Here is a 21,061-nt window from a genome sequence, read left to right as displayed (position 1 = left end):
TTGCCTGCTCTCCGGGCCCTCCTCCACAGAGGAGGGGCCACTCGCTCCAGCCAACTTCGGGAGAAAATGTCTGGAATTCCGTTTCCGCTTTAGGGAGTGGACGGTGATTTTTTTTTTCCACTTGACTACCCACTCGACTTTCATTTCCACGTCAACTCAGACCGTTTCGTGTTAACTATCGTGGATTAAATAATTGACGATGGCTTCCTCGCCTCAGAAGTCCCCGTCCTCTCCGAAATCTCCGACGCCCAAATCCCCGTCCTCCAGAAAAAAAGATGACTCTTTCCTGGGAAAACTTGGTGGAACTTTGGCAAGAAGGAAAAAGGCTAAAGAAGGTAGCGTTGAACGGCTAGCAAAATAACGAGCCAGAAACTACTAGAATTGCCGTCGGCTCGTTTTATTGTATGGTTAGGGAAGTTAGGGAAGATTAAATTGTTGAGTTTGAACAATATTTCACATCATAACATCATAACGCCGTAGCCAGTCGTGTAGTTAAGGAATAATTCCCACAATCTCAACAAACACTTCTACACAGCCTCACTTCATGCTACTGTTAGTTTAACTGAGATATATCCTATTGATTCAGCTTTGAATTCTGATAAAGAAACTCCAGAAACTCCAACGTGTGACTGCTTGTGTTTTCATGGCCGCAGGCTGTGTCTGTATCCATGTAAGGCATTGAATCCGCTGCTACTGCAATAAGTGAAGAATGAGGCATGAGTAAACACGGGCCCTCACAGACTGGGGCCGGAGCCTGGGCCCACCAACACCCTCCCCTCTTTCACAAATACTGCACAAACTCAAGAGGAAAGGATGCGAGGCTGATTGTCAGAGCCTGGTCAGAGGTCAGAGGTTAGGGTCAGATACAGAACACCAGCTCTGGAGCTTGAAAGGTTCACTGTCTTGAGTATGAACACTTCAATGTATCTTACCCTCCTTCATAATGTTTACCGTTTTGCTGTGGACTTAAACTATCAAGAATATGTTATAAATATGAACACTCCAAAAGCCTCTTATTAAATGCCCAATGCAATTTATGGCCACACAGGGTCACTTTGAAAATACGGTAAGCTTCAGTGTGCCTGACAGTCACTGCTAAAGGCCAGGTTTTATCATGGAATGAGAAAGGTCTCTTTCAATTGGATGATTACTTTCTGTCATTCAGGATACTGTTGCACAGCTGAGCCTCATTTTATGTTGTCTTTGTCCACAGGACATGCATGCAATCACATTATATTCATGCTGGCTCCTGTTCACTGCACACACACACACACACACACACACACACACACACACACACACACACACACACACACACTGGGCGCAGTGTGTAGGATGTCTGCAATGTGTTCTGTGATTTGATGGAAAATGTGGGCTGGCTGCTCTTGTGTTGATCATTGATTAAATTAAAGTCCTTGTGACGTTTACGGCAGTTGTGTATGCCGGGGAGAGTTGGGTCACCCGCTTGAACAGGAATAACAACAGAATGATAAAGAAAAAAGGAGAAGAGGGTAAACGATGAGAAAGAGAGCAATGAGATGGAGACGAGATGGTTTGAAAGGAGAAGGTCAGGAGGCTTCAGAGCATTAACGAGGGCTGTGCATTGGACACAGATGGACACCAGCTATGTGCAGTACAGACATAGTGCAAACAGAGAATACCGCACATAAACCAGGAGAGGTAATACACAGTTCTACATTCTCTGTGAAGACAGAGCAAATATAACATTTACAACAGGATCAGGTTTTATATTAGAGACTTGTGAGCTCAGCCTGTGGAGGATGAGCTGCAGGGGAGAAAGCTGGTCCTGCTAGCAAGGAGAGGATGCTTGAGGCTGGGGGACGGAGACAGACAGACATGGGCTGTGGAGCGCTCTGCCCTCCAGGTAGGACACAGCATCAGCATGCATTCTTTCCATACATGTGGGCATCACACAGAAGGCATGTTCCTGAATGATGCATATCTTGACGGGTATTTTAGCCAACCAAGTGCATAAATGTATTCTCAATTTATGACACTGGCCTGGAGGGGGAGGGGTGATGCACAGTGAGGACACTGAGGACTCTTGTAATTCCTATTCAGTCATATATTGACAACAAGTCAGATCTGCACTGAACATATCAGTGTGTTAACAGAGGTGAGCAAATGTTTTATTGTTTTTTGTACAGTGGGACTGATCACAGTACAACTGTGTGACATACCAGTGTGGAAACACAGCTGGTATGTAAGATAACTGAGTTAATTCCTCGGTCATCTCACCTTAATGATACATATGAATCTACTTGTTCTAATAACCACCACCCCCAGTTTCTGCATACTCGCTCATCCTTAAATAGCACAAGTGATAGTTACAGTAATATCAGATTGTGCTAATTGGTATGGTGTTATGTTAGAGCAGCTGTACCCCCATATGAGTCTGTAAACTGCCCACACTGACAGTAGCTATAAAAGGTTTTTGCTTTATGCTTCCCCTTTATGATCTACTGAGACAATAATCCATTGTTCAACATTTTTCCTCTTTTTCTTCTTTCCTGTGTTATCTTCCCTGCAGAATTCATAACTTCAAAAGACTTTTTATTCAAACATTTTTCCAAAATATGTTTGCACGAGGGATTTAAAGTGACCAGACAATGTGGGAATGATAAGCAGTCATGTGTCCATACAATGCTCAACACTGCTGTTTAACTATAAAGATTTTTTTAATTTGCAATGTGAGATGTACTGGAAAACAACTTCCATTATATCTGTGTGTTTATATGGTCCAACCAGCTCATCAGTCATTTTGAAGCCTTCTTTAGACAGATTGTCTCTATTGTCTCTTATTTTCTGATCTTGTCTTTGGAAGCATCTGAACAAATTGTTGTTTTCAAGATGTGCACAGGGCTGAGAACCCCAGTTCAGAACTTATAGCTTATATTGTTTTACAATTAAATACAATATATATTTTTTCTTTAAATATATTTTTCTACCTCTATGAAAAATAAATAAATAATAAACAGTAATGATAATAATAATAATATCACAGAAGTAAAACACAAAGTATACACGCTTTGTGTATTCTTTTTTGAAGTACTAAAAGTTAAACTGTACCACAAGCTATAAACAGTAATAAAGTGGTGTGAGAACGAGTGGGTGGTAATTTACAGAATGAAAAGAGTGAGGTATGTGTCAATATAGGAATATCTCATGTACAGTTGTGTGATGTGATGTGTGTGTGTGTGTGTGTGTGTGTGTGTGTGTTCATGCAGACATACTACACTTGAAAGTGGATGGTGTTGATTAAGAGGATGTTGTTCCAATGAAGGCAGAGAAATGCACAGGATGTTCACTCCGTGCTCTCAGCACACACACACACACATACACACAGTTTGATACTCACAAACACATACACACAAATCAGCAGTGATGAAGCCTCCTCAGGTATCTGACACACTGAGAAGAATGACATGCTGGGCTTCTATAAAACCTGCTGAGAACCAGGAAGCAGAACCAGTCGTCGTTTGTGTGACAGAGGGTCTGCTAATGGTTGTTTTTTAGATCCAGACAATTTCAATCTTCAATCAATTTAACTCATTCAGTAATAATAATAACCGATTGAACAAAATAAAAGCATTAATCAGTGAAGGGCATAATTGTGCATCACAGCAGTAATTACACTGAACACACACACTGTAGTTTATGTTGAGTCAATCATACATCACCAAAATACACTACTTACTTCTGTTTGAGTAATATTTGGTGAAAGCCAGTTTCCAGCTGTTCCATCTGTAAATTACAGAGCCTTTTCTTCAAAAAAAGATAATAAGTAAGTAGGAAGAGTACGAATGTCAGAAAATGTTAACACATTGTTGGTTTGGGCCTTGCCACGGGATTTGTTGACAGTAAGAAGAACTTCTTTCTTGTAGTGTCCGAGCTTCAGGAAGAGGGGATAAATGCCATCAACCTTCCTCTCAGCCCCTCCCACTATGAGCTGGACCCTGAGGACACAATGCTAGGTAAACAGCTACACTCACAGTCCTGATTGCTCACAAAACATGGGTTAGCAATTAGCTCAAGTGCACAAATAATAAAGGGAATCTGTCACCACTTCTTTTGGTATTGAGTAATCTCATCATGTCACTCTCTGATTAAATAAAGGCTTTTTGGGAATAGTTTTTCTACGATGCTGATTTTTTTTTTTTTTTTTTTTTTTTTTTTTGAGTGAGTTGCATGTCCCTCTTCATCTTTAACATTTATTTTATTTCTTCTTCCATTAGAGGAGAATGAAGTCCGCACCATGGTGGACCCCAACTCCAAGAATGACCGCAAACTGCAGGAGCTCATGAAGGTAAGGTTGATATTTTTTAACCAAATATTTCTATTAGATACATTATTTCAGAGTTCACAATAACTTGCAATAAAGGGGATAAGTGAGAAGCAGAAAGGTATAGGTCAGTGTTCCCTTTTAGATTTTGTGAGTGATTAAGCACATCTCATCATGCAGACAGAACCATCCCTGCTTCAAAATTTGAGGTGGCAGCGTGATGCTATGGAGCAGTCAAACAGTCAAAACTTCTTGAGGAGAACTTTTGTCTGGCTACCAAAGGCCTTAGATAAGGGCAATTTATGTCCTGGTATTCCAATACCAATACCAAAGTCCGCAATCCAGTTAACGCTCAGATTCCAATTACAATAAAATCTGTAAAATGGCAAGACTAGATATTCAGAGACACATGCAGATGGACCAAGCCTAAGTACATTTACAAGAAAGAGAAAAAAAGTTTGTAGATTCATGAAATTTTCAAACATTTCTCAAAATGTTTTGTCAAGAGTGTCTTTGTCACTATGCTAATGTAACTATAGAGAGCAGGCAAGAGATTGAAATGTAATCCAGCATTATATATAACCACAGCAAGTTCAAAAGAGATGATGTTGTAAGTTCACAATGAGTCATCTGTCTCTTCTTCTACCCAGGTTTTGATTGACTGGATAAATGATGTTCTGGTGGGAGAGAGGATCATTGTGAAAGATCTGGCTGAAGATCTGTATGATGGACAGGTCCTGCAGAAACTATTTGGTGAGGAATTACACTATACATATGGATTTATTACCACGCACTGACAAAGGAAACTAAGCTGTACTGCTGTTATTGCATTATTATGCTTTAATCATGTCTCTGGATCTTAACTATACATTGTACTCCTGTGAATATTCTCATTCATCCAGGTCATAGTTATCTCAAGGAAGTTTTAATTGAAAGCAACTGGACTTAGTTATAGTCTAGAAGACGTTTCACCTCTCATCCAAGAGGCTTCATCAGTTCGTGTTGGCAGCTGACCAGGCTGGGACTGGGACTGGTTCTAGACTACAACTAAGTCCAGTTGCTTTCAATTAAAACTTCCTTGAGATATACATTGTACTAAAAGTGATTTTAAAAATAGCATATGTTCCTAAGTATTTAGCTTATTGATATTAATTTGTGTGTGTGTTTGCCTTCACTTGTGCTTTAGAAAAGCTGGAAGGTGAGAAACTGAATGTGGCTGAGGTGACCCAGTCGGAGATCGCCCAGAAACAGAAGCTGCAGACTGTTTTAGAGCGCATCAACGACTCACTCAAACTCTCCACCAGGAACATTCGTTGGAATGTGGACTGTAAGGAACATCTTTCATATTTCTGCTGTTACGTTCTATACAGTTATATGTTATTCTGTAATCTTTACTTGTTTTTATTATTTCACAAATTTTCCCCACAGTTTTTTTGCAGGGATGGGGGGTGGAGGGGGGGTTCTACTACTGTTTTCATCTGCAATAACTCTGTCTCTCCATAGGCCGCATTCAGTTTTGGTGTTGTACTGTTACATTGTATTGCCACCAGTGGTATTGTCTGTCTGCAGGAAAGTTGAATGGCTTTGAGAATACAGCACAGTGAGGTGTATTGCATTGTGCAATTGCAGAGGTACTTATTGTGTGAAGTCAATGAAACAGCACACTACTACACAGTTAATGTATCCATTAGTTATATAGATATATAGTTGAAATTAGGATCTTTTAAGACGATGAACCATCTAGCCCCTAGTCATTTGTAACACTTAGTGAAACACAATACGCTGTTGAGTAATGCTTGTGGAGATAAGATGAGACTTAACGGATCCCTGTGGGATAAATGGGTATCTGCAGCCACAACGCTAATAAACTACAAAGGAGAAAAATCATGATAACATGTTAAAAAATAGAAGATAGAACTGTAACAGCAACAAATAAACCAAAACATCAGCAAGTGAACTGTGCAAAGAATCAGTATTTTCAGATGCACAGTATTACTATTAGTAATAGTAAATAGTATATTTGTCTCTAAGTAGCAGATCACTGTTCTTGTTTTTACATTGCAGCTGCTGTATTGCTGTAGGCTACATAAAGCTGAAAAATCAATAAGTATTTTACTTACTATGATAATTGTATTGAAGCTACGTGTTTATTTCTACAGTTAATAAACAACACTGCGTATGTTGGGGCGTATGTTGTATCAGTAGCAGAGATAAAAGAAAATAATCTGGAAACTATGTAAGTATTGAAATCTAAATGCAAAACAATTATTAACACAGACACTAAAAGTTGTGTAGTGCTGGACGGTCTTAGCAGCGAGCTACAGCTAGCACTGAAGGGAAAACATGTCACTTCTGTACACTAAGCACTATATTAGGAACACCTGTTCACCTGTTATCCATGCAGTTATCCAAACAACCAACCGTGGGGCAGCAATTCAATCATCATTAGAATGCCACATGCCTTGGATTCAATTGATCCAGTTTCTGTAAAGTATTATAGTGTTTTAGTGTTCCATGCACTGCCCCCAAGAAACTTTAAGTCTTACCATTATTTAACATTGAGAAAATATCTCTTTGCTTAGAATAACATTTTGACTTCAAACACTTTGACTCAGTTCTGATGCAATTCCCCTGTTACAATGCTACTTATTAAGCAATGATCTCCTGGAAACCTGAAGCATAACCTTCTTTATAACAGGTGTGCACTGGCTACAAGTTGAGTTTGAGCCTTTGATGATTAGATCAAATCCAGTGTGTGTCAGCTGAAAATCATGCTTTTGCACAAACAATTAAGTTGGTCAAAATGCCCCAAATTTGCTTAAATTTCAGATTCCTGAACCAGAAATATTACAAATAATTTCTTTTTTCATTTCATATGACATAACTTCTTGTGTTTTAAATGTTTCTGATTCCTCAAACTTTCTGATTATTTCCAGGTTTGCATGAAAAATATTTAAAATTTTTAAATTTTTAATGGTCTCAGACTTCGGGACCCCAGTGTACATGAGTTAGAAGAGAGAGAGAGAGAGAGAGAGGGAGGAGAAAATGCATATGCGGCACAAGGCCAAAGAGCAGATTTCCTGAATGAGAAAGGTAGAAAAATAGATGACACAGAGAGAAAAGCTTTAAGGTTAGAAATAGAATTGATTTTTTGAGAGTAATGCACCATAGAAAAGTCATATCAAATGAATTCAAACCAAATAACATGACATTCTTAAATGCACCTCTGGCCGAAGTTTGTCCTTGAAAAACTATTCATGTGAGATGTCTTCAAAAAATGCTTAAGAGCTCAGTGAATAACGTGGAATGTAATTGATTATGCTGTCCATTTATTTGAGGCGCTTTCTTTTAATCAATTCACTTATGTTTGTCCCTACTTTCATCCCCCATTCAGAAGCTGTAGAAAAGCACTTGTTTCTGTTGTAACTTATTAGGATCCTCTTATGGAGTGAGGATCTAATAGGTTTTATTAGGGCATTAAGCTTGCTCTCCGTGGTTTGCCATTGCCTCGGAAAATCAAAGGCCTGCTTGAGACACTTAATTGAACCTGATTGTTTTGTGTATTGAAAGGTAAATCCTATTTGTTCGGATGAGTAAAGACATTTTGTTCAGTATGTCTGACTGAACAGGCTCTTTAAGGTTGACTTTATGCTGCAGACATAATTGAGTCTTTCTGTACAAAGCTTGTGTTTGTGTGACTTTTTTAATATCACTTCAAGGCAACTTTTGACATCTTGTGTTTGCATTTACCATTGAAGGTACACAACCTTGCCTTGTAAAACTTTTAATTATAAATTCCTGGAAGGATGAAAAATAATGAAAATATGTGGCTCGTTATTTGGCATCCTAAGGCCTGGAGCAAGGTATTCATACAAAGACTCCATAAAAAAAAGCAAAACATAAAGATGATAAAAATGTTTAGAAACAGCAGTGAGTAACATGACTGTATATTCATTTCTGATGATGGCATTTTTGTCATATGTTCAAAAATACCCAGAGATTTTAGACGTAATTGTTGGCTAAATTAGTAGCAAAAACTGTATACACTGGCTATATGTACACTATTGGTCAAAAGTGTTTCTCCAGTTTGTAGTTTTGCAGTTTAAGCCCAGTAAATAACTTTAAACAGTACAAAGGTAAGCAGAAAACTGCCCAAGGAAAAAAAAGAATGTCAATTTCTCAGAAAACAGGCCGTTTACATTAACGTAAGCAATTCCTACAGGTGCCCCAACTTCAGTTAATTACTTACAAACTTTCTGTCTGTATAAAGGCAATGTTTGAATAAACTGTTAACATAAAATGTTACAACACCCTCTGATGCATTCTGAGGACAATACTGCACTACAGGAGGTAGTACTATGACTGATCAGTCAGGGGTTCATGCTACAGCAAAATAATGAGCAAAGACATTAAAGGAAAAGAACTAGACTGTGGCTTTACATGATGGAAGACCATCACAGTCTCCAGCCCATAGAGCTGGTTTGGGATAAACTGGACACAAGGTGGAAGTAAAGTAACCTACAGGTGAAATACGTGAACCTCTGCAACAGTATTGGAATGAACTTTCTGTGCTTTAATTGTGTTTAAATGTTCTATGCTTTAATTTTAGAGTTCATTGAGACATTACGTTATGTTAATTTCACTGACAAATGGAAAACTTTGATCAGTAGTGTACATACAGGAGTAGAACTGACATGTGCTAGTCTAAAAAAGTCTAAAAAGGTTATCCAGAAATTCCCAAAGTATGTTGGTGTACGAATGGTGGGTGTATTTAAATGTAAGAAAACAGCAGATACAAGTGAAAGGGTTAAAAATTTAGATTGTGCTAATGCTGATTCACATTACCTAATGTTGCATCTATGTCAACCACTTGCATCATTTAAATGACTTGTTCCATTTTTTTGATTGTGAATGATTGTTAATTTACACTTTCTTTCACTGTCCTTCACCAGCGGTTCATGCTAAGAGTATAGTTGCCATCCTGCACCTGCTGGTGGCGGTGTCTCAACACTTCAGAGCACCAATCAGATTGCCTGACCACGTTTCTATTCAAGTGGTGGTTGTCCAGGTGGGTGAAACATTGTTTTTGAAGGCTGTCCAGTATTCATTGACTGTATGAGGCTACTTACTTGCATAAGTTCTTTATTGATAATGTTCGCTTTATAACATCATTCTACACTGCTGTGGATTCACCTTTGACATTTTTCTCTTTAGCAGTCACCATCAGTTTTTTTCCTGTCACATTCAGTAGAATAAAATAAATCACATGTTTATATACTATCCTCCCTTTATGTTCTTCAGAAAAGAGAGGGCATCCTTCAGTCAAGACAAATTCAAGAGGAAATCACTGGCAATACAGAGTAAGTATGCTCTGCCATCTGACTCATTTTTACGCCTCACAACACATATGTAGCATTTAGATACACTGCTGACAGCTACTATTGCTGGTGAAAAAGAGAACAATGCTGGTAATAACCCTCTGCAAAACACTATCTACAATAACAAAAACATTCCTGTGGAACAGATGTTTTATCCCAACATCCTATCTCATGGTAATGGGGTAGGTAAATGGGCAGATTACCTCACTAACTAAAGCACTGGTGTCACATATTGACACTTGACAGAAAGTGACATGGTGACAATTTTTAGTATTAAATGTCACAAACTCTGTAATCATATCGTGTATAATATGCCAATTAATAATTTCTGGATATCAAAGTTATTACAAATGGTCTTTGATTTTTGAGTATATTTTAAATTTTTTATGTGTTGGACCAATCAACACAAAAGGTGCCACTTACCTCTGCTCAGGAAGGAAAGCTGACTGCCTGAGAAGTCAACAGCAGGAACAACATGATAATGAACAGATAATTTGATACTACTGTGCCAACACTCATTATTTGTATTTTAATTGTAATGTGGACTAATACACATGCAGCAGCAGGCTTTTTGCATTTAACTAAAAGGAAGGACTCTAATGGTGAAAAACCGAGCACAGTTTACATCCTGCCTTTTCAATATATGACTCCAGTAAAAACAACTAAATATCCAATACAAAGCTGTGTCTGATGTCAGGGTCTACCTCCTTTAAAAATGCAGCCTACAAAGTCATATCATTCAGATCATTCACTTTTGCAAAAATAAATCTGAGGAAAGACTAGTCACAATATTGTACTGACACCAGAATTTAACTTACGCTGGAAAATAAAACAAGTAACATGTATGACAGTCAGAAAAGGAAAAAATCTATCAGGCATTGCCACCTTTTGGGGCTTGACAGTTTTTAATATTTGGTGTGATTAGTACCACAAAAGTCTTGACATTGTGGACACAGTCTGCCAATAGAACGCACAACTGTGATAGGACCAAAAATCTGTCAACAAAACTGTGCAGCCATGTTATTTTTTTCCATTTCTACAAGAAATATTATGCAATGACAAATATGGAACCCTTGTATTTCAACAAGAGATGTGATGGCAGCCTTTGCTGAAGAATTAGGAAATTTAAATCACACACTCTCTGTCTGTCTCACACACACTTTTTTGTCACCGTGAGGCTGTCCTGCAGCCTGACAGCAGCAACGAGGGAGATAACAGCAGGCCAGCACACACAAGCACACACATTTTGTCATGGTAGATAGATACACTGCTAATAACACATACAAACAAACACACACACACACACACATACACTGAGGCTCAAATCCACCCACATGGTCACAGTGGAAATTCGGTTATTACCACACCAACAGGACCATTGCCCAGACTTGCCTGCCTTTGCCATCACAGATTACACAATGAACGCGCTCGTGTCTGTGTGTGTGTGGTGTGTGTGTGTGTGTGTGTGTGTGTGTGCCATTTCTTGCTGGCCTGCCCACTGCGATATAGCTTCCTCTGGGACACTCACACTGCGGCATTCCCTATGCTCCAAAATCACCTGACCCTTTCCAACAACAACATCCTCCAAAGTGCTAACATTGTAATAATAGACAAGACAGGCCCTCCATTCCCATAGAAAACCAGTATGGACAGAAAGGCACGTCTTCATTCATTGTATTAATACCCAACAGTATTGTTCTGCTGTTGAGATTATGTGTGCATTGTGTTATAGTATGTGGTCATTGTGACCATCCCACTGATGATACCCCGGTTATTTGGATACTCAAGGTGTGCCTGTGTTCACTGTTAATCAAATTATGATACCCTAGCTACATTATTGTATTGTAATTTCTGTAACATAATCCCTCCATTCTCTACATTCCTCTGTGATTGACTTGGAAGCACTTGTCTTTTATTTTCTCTTGTTTTCTATGAATATTTGTCAATAAGGAGAAATGGACTCTGAGTTTTTTGACATATTTTGTCTTCCTTTTTCTCTCCTTTTTGAAAGGGCTTTCTCTGGCAGACATGGTATGTTTTCTTCCATTTCTTGTTTTGTTTTCAGGAATGTTCAGTGTTCAATGTCATGTTCCAATTATCCATCCAATCCATTTATTTTGTTCATTCTCCACAGAGCGCGATGCTTTCGACACCCTGTTTGACCACGCTCCAGATAAACTTAATGTTGTCAAAAAGGTACTGGGGCTTGCAATGGCACTGCAAATTTATCAGCAACCATCATGGGGAAATGGCAAATAATATCTAAATGAAAACATTACAATATAAATAAAATACAAAAATCTGGCCTTTGCATATATAACTTACTTTGTCATTCCTGATTAAAGAGAGAGATCCTAGATAGAGGGCATAGATCACCATTGTTTTAAGAGAAAGTAATCTGGTAAACTTACTTTCCTTATTTGAGTTACTGTGAGTTTGTAAACAGTCTTATCTTCAGAAATCTTTACTCTTGAAACCTTACTCCAAAACAAATCTAGGACCTAGCGTAATCATCATGATTTAGCTTGAGATGAACATTATTTTTGCTGTTAACACTACATAGTCATCTCTAATTTAGTGAAATGATATGCAGTTACCCGATATCAATTCATGAAAGCTCACTCCTGTTAATTAGTTAATGATCCTCATCAGTGGATGGAGTTTGCTCAGTAGTCATGGGGTTGGGCAGAGATGGCTTGCTAAGTGAGACCTAGTAAGAGTCAAGTTTTTGCATTTTTGTAGATACATCATATATTGTATAAATCAAGAAAAAAAGTGGGCTGTGTAAATTCTGTGAAATTCACTTGCTAACAAGTTGACATTATGTACACATATTTTTTTGAATATTTGTGTCTGTATGCGTTAAAGTAATAAAGTGTGTATAGATATGTGTAAGTGTACACTCCCAGCTTTTGTGACAGATGTTCTCTGTTTTCTCAGACATTGATCACATTTGTGAACAAACACCTGAACAAGCTCAACCTCGAGGTGTCTGAGTTGGACACACAGGTACACCACACACCTACATATACAAGAAAAAGTTTTGAGTGGTCAAAGATTCTTCACAACATGTACTGTATACTGATGCTTAAGATGAATGATTTCCTACTGCTTTTTACAGGACAACCTTTTATTACTCAGATATTTGAAGAGGCAGTTTCCTCTAATCACAACATAATAATTTTTTTTATTAACTCCAATGGTATCTAATCTGAGGTTTTTGAGGTTGCCAGTTTTACATTGCTGAGATTCTGCTGCCAGATCTGGTGGATATGCTATTTGGTTTGTGATGATATCAATATTTTTCACTGAGAACTATTTCTTTTTTATAGTTTGCTGTGTCCCCTCCACCTCACTGATTGGCAGGATCACTATTTATTGATGTTTGTCAGTTTGCAGACGGTGTTTATCTGGTGTTGCTGATGGGGCTGCTGGAGGGATACTTTGTGCCACTCTACAACTTCTTCCTCACACCGGAAAATTTTGACCAAAAGGTAAGGTAAAGGTATTTTTCTATATCCATCCATGTGATGGAGTGTTACAGGAATATTAAAACCTCATCATTGAGTGTTGAAAGGCAGTTCTGACAATGGCTCCTTCATTGAGAACAGCAGATCATTTCTTGCTTGCAAGTATGTTTGCTTACTTTGTTCTGTTGTTATTTGAAACAAATAAAGACAGGAACTATGACTTTGGTTCTGCCATAACTGGATTGCATGAAACACACACATTTTGGACCAGTGGACATGAAGACTTGTAGCTGAGGGCTTCTTTGCATTGCTATATCCCCTTTTTTCTACATGATACATGAGAAACCAGGTCATGACTCATCTTTGGTCTTGACCTGTAGTTTAAGACATACTCCTAAATCAATACTCCATTTCTGAGGAGCCTCATGTACTCAGAGCCAGGATCCTCCTCTCAATAGCTTGATAAATGCCATCCGTTTTCCCCAGAGCCTATTCAGTGCAGAGCCATCTCTCCTCTCCATTGGCCTCAGTAGTACTATGGTATTCTGAACAGGCAATCTGCGGAGACACCACAGTACCCTTTTGTTTGGGTCTTGGCCAGCAGCCCCTGCCAAGCTGCAAAGCAGAATGGGCATCAGTGCTACAGTGTGCACAAGTGCTCACACACAAATACACAAACGCACATACAGAGACTCCTGGCCTGGAAGAACAGGCACCAGCCCCACAGCATCTGTAATCTCCTATTGCACAGGGAAACACTGAAGTGGCTTAGGGGCTCAGCTCTATTACTCTGTGTGTGTCTGTGTGTGTGTATCTGTTTAGGAGCCTAGAGGCCTATCGATGATACACCAGGGGCAGGCTGTGAAAAGTAGTTTGAGGCATCAAGAAAGCACTCCTGCTTTTGCTCAGTAGATCTCTACTTAAGGCTCATTCTCTTCCTTTCTTTTTGACTGTATTAGATGGCTGAGGTCATGCTTATCACACAATAAGCCCTTGTTGGGCAAAGCTCTTAGTACTTCACAGCAGGGCGAAGACACACACACACACACACACACACACACACACATACATACATACACGGATACAATGGGCAGAGAATAGAAATAGAACACTTCTTTCAACCATTGCTGTCTCTTCCCTCTGATTGGTTTTCTTCCTCCTTTGTATTTTATTTAATTCAGGTTTGCATAGACCTCTTCGCTGGTTTCCTCCACAGAGCTGTATTTCTGTTCATCTAAATGCAGTCTGATATAAAATGAAGATATTTTCACCATTAAAGGGTCAGCATGAAAAAGATCCATGTTTTGAAAAGCCAATCCTGCATTTTGGCACTATCCATCATGTCACCATGTCAGTTTGCTGGAAAAAAACCTATCCAATATCTCTGCCATGTGTGTTTCACCCTATTCCAGCTTCACAAAATGCAATAACATAATAAATGGTCCATGTTTTAGTCATTCAGTTTAACGTACTATCACACTGTACAAGTGTTCCTTGTACCCTTGTAGTGACAGTATCACTTTGAATTAGGTTTTTGAGTGACACTGGTGACGTGTCCATTGATAAATGAGGGAGCAGAGTGTTTGTGCAGCTGCTGAAGGCTTATGGTCTTACAGAACAGAGCTGTGTTGTGTTTGCCGACACAGGAAGCTGTGGTAACACAACAGAATTGACCCAGAGTGTGTTGTGGGATTTAGCAGCCAGTTTCAATGTTCTGTTATCAATGAGGAGATGTGTGTGGTTGTGTATGATTTGTACTTGCCCACATGTGCCTGCGTGTGAAAGGTTTGTGTTTGTAGTTTTTGAATGTATGCAGAGTACTGAGCATGCCTCCTTTAGAGCCTTCATGTGTCTTAACAGACTTGTCCCTCTCTCTACAGGTCCATAATGTGTCCTTCTCCTTTGAACTGATGCAGGATGGAGGTCTGGAGAGACCAAAGCCACGTCCAGAGGGTAGGACACACGCAGACATTATGTTTTACGCTACATTTGTTCTTTAGAACCTACACAACTTTATACAGTACATTACCTATATATACTTCTATTCACTTCAGTTTTATTTATATAGTGCCAAAAGCAACAGAAGTCATCTCAAAGCACTTTTCATATAGAGCAGGTCTGCACCGTAATCTTTAGATTTTTATAATTACAGAGAGAGACCCAACAGTTCCACCATGAGCAAGCACTAGGAGACAATGGCAAGGAGAAACTTCCTTTAAGAGGCAGAAACCTCGAGCAGAACCGGATTCAGGGTGGGCGGCCATCTGCCTCGACCGGTTGGGTTGAGAAAAAGTGTGGGAGGGGGGAAGGGGTAGAGAGGGGGTAGAAAATAGCGACAGGAGAACATAACATAATGTAGATTCCATGTGAAAATGTAAAGAGCATCAATAATACAAAAGAGGTAATAATAGTGATGAAAATTAAAGTTGTAAATGCAATGGTAGCAGTAATACTAGAAGCATTTCTAATAATTTCTAAATATAACAGCAGGTTGAGCAGGGTTGCAGGAGCAGCAGAAGGCTTGTCATCACAGAGACAAAAGAGCACAAAACTACGGGAAAAGGATGATATTGAGTTAGTAACATGTATTTATGGGATATGAATCCATACTGAGAGAGAGAGAAAGAAGCGCAGTGAATCATGGAAAATACTCTGGCAGTCTAGGCCTATAGCAGCATAACTAAGGGCTGGTTCAAGCAAGCAAGATTAAGCCAACCTTAACTATAAGCCTTAGTTTTAGCTTTTAAGTTTTTTTAAAACGTATTTCTTGCCTTTATTTATAGGACAGTGAGAGAGACAGGAAACAGGGAGAGAGTGGGGGAATGACATGCAGTAAGGGTCCGGATCGGGAGTCGAACCGGGGTCCGCCTGCTCAGACCACTAGGACCCACATGGAACGTACCCTAATCATTCGGCTATGAGGGTGTCCCCAAGCTTTTAAGTTTTAGGCCTACTCTTAAAAGTGCAGAGGGTGTCTGCCTCCCAGACCCAAACTAGAAGAAGGTTCCACAGTAGAGGACCCTGATAACTGAAGGCTCTGCCTCCCATTCTAACCACCAGCAAACCAGCATTCTGGGAATGCAGTATTCTAGTGGGATTGAAGGGAACTGTAAGTTCTTTAAGATAGGATGGTGCCTGACAATTAAGGACTTTGTAGGCGAGGAGGAGGATTTTGAATTCTATTCTGGATTTGACTGAGAGCCAATGTAGAGAGGCTAACACAGGAGAAATATGGTCTCTTTTCCTAGTTCCTGTCAGTAATTGTGCTGCAGCATTTTGAATCAGCTGCAGAGTCTTTAGAGACTTGTTGGAGCAGCCTGATAATAATGAATTACAGTAGTCCAGCCTAGAAGTAACAAATGCATGGACTAGTTTTTCTGCATCTTTTTGGGACAGAAAATGTCTAATTTTGGAGATGTTACGCAGATGAAAAAAGGCAGTCCTAGAAGTTTGTTTTATGTGGGAGCCAAAGGACATATCCTGATCAAAGATGACTCCAAGGGGCAGGGCAATGCCATCTAGTGTGACTTACAGTAACTTTGGTTTTGTTGGAGTTCAGTAGTAAAAAATTGCTGGTCATCCAAGTCTTAAGGTGTGCCTGAAGTTTGGCTAAATGATTGGTTTCATTAGATTTCATTGACAAGTATAGTTGTGTATCATCTGCATAACAGTTGAAGTTTATGGGGTGATTCTTGATAATGTTGCCTAAGGGTAGGATACACTAGGTGAATAAAATTTGTCCAAGCACTGATCCTTGTGGAACTCCATGTCTAACTTGTGTGTATGTTACACGTACCGGCTGGCACTGAGTAAACAGATGCTGATTCTGCAAACAGGTGAAATAAGTGAGACAGGGCAACTTCACTTCTGACCATTTCAGCCTCGCTCAGCAGAATGAGGGAAATGGACTGTGATGCCGTAAAAGCTGTAAAGCGACTGCTGTAAGAGCAGCGTTAAGAGTGAAGTAAGTGCTACACTGCCTCCTGCTGGCTACAGACAGCAATGTTGTACCTGTTAATTTCCCACCAAAAAATAAGTAATATGTCTATTTAGACACCTTAAAAGTATGTAGATGCTACTTATCAAAACAAACACACTATCATAATTGTGACTTCACAATAGCGGCGTCACATGTATGTACAATGAAAAAAAAAAAAGAAACCTGAAGCCTATCAGATAGACAGGACCAGTTTAGCGTGGTTCCTTTAATGCCAATAAAATGGTCCAGTCTCCTGTAAAAGGATGTGAATTCATCACAAGGTCAATTGTATCAAAAGCAGCACTGAGATCTAACAAGGACAGAGACAAGCCTGTTGTCCGATGCAATTGGGAGGTCATTCGTAACTTTCACAAGTGCCATCTCTGTACTATGATGTTTTGCACCTGCTTTCTCCAGGACGTTAGAAAGAAAGGGGAGGTTAGATATAGGTAGTTGGCTAATGTGTCTGGATTGAGAGTTGGCTTTTTCAAGAGAGGTTTGATTACAGCTACTTTATAAGATTGTGGCACATAACCTGTTAGTAAGGACAGATTAATCATACCCAGTACAGAGTTGCTAATTAAAGGTAAAGCTTCCTTAAGGAGCCTAGTTGGGATGAGGTCCAAAAGGTTGAAAGTTTGGATGAAGAAATAGTTGAAGTGAGCTGGTAGAGGTCGATGGGAGAGAAACAGTCTAGATTAGGTTTTACAGCTGCTTCTAGGGATTCTGTGTTTGACTTAACTCAGAGCTGGTTGAGGGCAGGAGGTGGTGAATTTTGTCTCTAATAGCTGAAAAGAAACCTGGGGTTGTTCTTATTATCCTCTATTCCTCTATTATTATTATCAGCTCTAGCATTACAGAGGGCCTGCTTATACATTTTAAGACTATCTTGCCAGGCTAGGCGGGATTCCTCCAGTTTGGTCGAACACCATAATCTTTCTAGTTTACGGGTTGTTTGTTTTAGTACATGGGTGCGAGAGTTAAACCATGGAGCTAGCCTCTTTTGCTTTATTGCTTTGTTTTTTAGGGGGGCAACAGAGTCTAGAGTCTCACAGAAACTGCTGATTATTTATATTGTACAAATAAAAAAACTGCATCTGCCGAGTGGACATTCTTAGCCCTAACGTGAATTGAAACTTATGTGAGAAATACGACTGGGCAGACTCGAGTTCCAGCATTAGCCTCCATGGTGATAGAAAAGGACTTATTGTTGGAACTGAGACACACAGATCACCTCTACAACAGAGTCACTGAACTCTTCCTCCTCCAGCCATTGTAGGTTGAAAAAACAGCTATCAAATCTGTACTAATATGTTTTAGCTTGTGCTAGTAGCTATAGATGTGGTAGCTCTGACCATCCAATCAAATGATATGGAAATGCTGATGTTAGCGTAGGCCTGCTAGATGGCCCCTGGTCTCGCCAACTTGTAATCTGATTGGTTAAAGTATCTGCCAGGCAACAGTTTCATCACAATTTCTTTTAAATGACAGGAGCAGCACTGTTGATTGTGAAGGCCACAAGGCAGATTTCTATGCACTTGCCAACACAGGGCTGAGATCTGACTGGATAAAAGCTCCAACATAAACAGACTGTACTGGAAGCAGCTCAACCATGAGGAAAGCTATGAGATGAAGAAAACATATATAAAAACATCATTCAGTGATTGGGACAGTGTTTAGGCCAGCAGAGAAGGCCTTGCTGGCCCTGACAGGCCACCACTCTTGAGCTCACGGTTTTGTGTTTACAGCCCACAGACTTTACTGTTTTAATTCAGTCAGATTTTGAAAAGAATCTCTCTGAAAAATCACTCACCATCAAATGGCAGGCAGACAAAATAAGTTACTAGCTGGTTAAAATAGTGGAGCATTTGGCAGCTAAAGAGCCAGATGTCTCTCACAGGAGCTGATGGAGCTTAAAACAGAGTTAGAAGAATAAATATTGGATTTACAAAGGCCAGAAACTCCAAATGAATGCTCATGTTGCTCTGTGTCCACAGGATGTGTAAACAGGGAAGTGTTTGCTAGCACATTAGCTATAACAACTTTTAGAGGTGATAATATGCCATTGCTGTGTTTACAGTTTGTTCCACTGCCCCCAAAGAAGCCAAAAAATCAATTAATGTAGTTATTGAAATAAATAAGGGAAATATGGAACAATGGAAACCATGTGCCGCCACACATCCAATAAATTTTTACAGCCTTTTTGAATTTACTGATGGCAAACGTACACGTGTTTGACACTAGGATGCCTCTGATTGACAGTTTACACTCACCAAATGATTTTAAAAGTGTTTTAAAGCTCAAACAGATTTACCCACAGATTTAGAGTTAAGAGTAGAAAGACTTCATAAAGGTTTTTGAAAAATAAAACATTGTTCAAACTGTAGGTCTATTTTGGTTCATTACTGAATAAGCTAAAAAGTTTTTAAATATTTGTATTGTGTCTACTCTCAAATGGATTTCCATGATGAACAACCACAATCACATCTGCTGAACATTGTTAGCCAAAGGAAAGATTTGTCTAGTGGATACAGGCCATCATGCTGAAGAAAACAGGGATGTATCTAAACTGTCTGTAATTGTGTGTCTATAATGCTTCTTTTCTTTTTTCTTTCTTTCAGATATTGTAAACTGTGACCTTAAATCGACCCTGCGCGTCCTCTACAACCTCTTCACCAGGTACAGGAATGTAGACTGAGCACCACGCGTAGCAAGAGGGAACACTTTTTTACCACGGACTACATGCTTAAGATTAACAAAACTGTATGTTTCCTCCTTTTATCTGAATGCATGCATCACATTTTGTATCTGTTGAACAATGCACCACATACAAATCGGTATATTTTTGGAACTCTTGCAAAGACATTAGGCTTGCACGCTTCATAATATTTGCCTTTTTATTGTAAACTGGGCATTACCATTCAGTCCTACAGATATCTAAGAACTAAATATGATAGCCAATATAAAATCTTAAGTTGAGTCGCAGAGTTGATTCTATAATGATTTGTGTTACCTTTGCTATACATCATGAAACAGAGATTTGAGATGAACAACACTTGTATCTTCTTAATTCAGAAAAGAAAATGTTTAAATGTATTTATTGTTCATTTTGATTCATGATCTTTAACTTTTTTCTCTCTCTGCTCTTGTTTATGTAATTCATAAGTGCCTTTATTTAAACATGTGAACACTGTCAGCTCCCAATACTTAATATTGGGATGTATGTGCTCTCCACTTGTCTTAACGCTCCAGATTTCCTTTGAATGTGTGGATGAACATTTGAAATATTTGACCAAAGCTCTGTTATTAGTATTAGTATTCACTCTGTAAAACATAGCTTTACTCAGCACCCACTCTATTCACTTTCTTATATTTTATATTGTAATGTGTATCTTATTTTTAGTTGAGATACATCAGCTGTGTAGAATCATTCTACTTTTTGTGGTTTAATAGATTGTATGCATTGTATTTTTTTTCAAACACATTAGATTTCACTCCTTTCTGCAAGACAAATGAAATTTCACTGAAAACATTAAATGTTTTAGGCAACAAACTGTATGTTGTGTTCTAGTTTCAAGGCACCCTCACCTCTTAAAAAGAATAAATGCAGTAACTGTGGTTCAGGCTGCCTACACATTCTCTTATTATGTATCTATTTATATTTTAATGCATTACATTCAATAAATCACTCAGTCCCTGAATGCAGCTGCATTCACACAGAAAGACAAGTGAACCTGAGTCAGACTGTTAGACTGTTTCTGATTTGGAGCTGAACCCAGTGTAGACCGAAATAGAAGGGACAGTTACCGACTGGATGAAAAGGGTTTTTTTCCCTCACATTCCAAAATAGTTTTTGAAAAGAAGTGTGTGTGTGTTGTGTGAACAACTTTTAGTTGTTAACCATTGTTGTGAGGAGTTAGGACATTTCAGA

General features: G+C 39.0%; 1 protein-coding gene across 1 annotated transcript; it reads left to right on the top strand.

Annotated features, from left to right (window-relative positions):
- Positions 1-41: 41 nt before the first annotated feature.
- Positions 42-20,748, top strand: parvaa (parvin, alpha a). Its single transcript, XM_018704164.2, has 13 exons — positions 42-335; positions 3,906-3,995; positions 4,257-4,327; positions 4,954-5,056; positions 5,490-5,630; positions 9,256-9,371; positions 9,605-9,663; positions 11,693-11,712; positions 11,816-11,877; positions 12,622-12,690; positions 13,074-13,175; positions 15,032-15,104; positions 19,752-20,748. The coding sequence occupies exons 1-13, from the start codon at positions 200-202 to the stop codon at positions 19,826-19,828; spliced, it is 1,119 nt and encodes a 372-aa protein (XP_018559680.1). The 5' UTR covers positions 42-199; the 3' UTR covers positions 19,829-20,748.
- The last annotated feature ends 313 nt before the right edge of the window (positions 20,749-21,061 follow it).

Source organism: Lates calcarifer, linkage group LG10, assembly GCF_001640805.2.
Source record: "Lates calcarifer isolate ASB-BC8 linkage group LG10, TLL_Latcal_v3, whole genome shotgun sequence".
NCBI lineage: Eukaryota > Metazoa > Chordata > Actinopteri > Centropomidae > Lates > Lates calcarifer.
The sequence above is the reverse complement of the archived record's forward strand: the minus strand, read 5'-3'. Positions and strand labels throughout refer to the sequence as shown.

What these genes read in the sequence shown, in the direction of transcription:
- parvaa (XM_018704164.2), top strand. Translation starts at nt 200, where the DNA reads ATGGCTTCCTCGCCTCAGAAGTCCCCGTCCTCTCCGAAATCTCCGACG. An exon ending in TTCAAGTGGTGGTTGTCCAG is followed by an intron (nt 9,372 to 9,604) that starts GTGGGTGAAACA and finishes TATGTTCTTCAG; the next exon opens with AAAAGAGAGGGCATCCTTCA. An exon ending in CGGAAAATTTTGACCAAAAG is followed by an intron (nt 13,176 to 15,031) that starts GTAAGGTAAAGG and finishes CTCTCTCTACAG; the next exon opens with GTCCATAATGTGTCCTTCTC.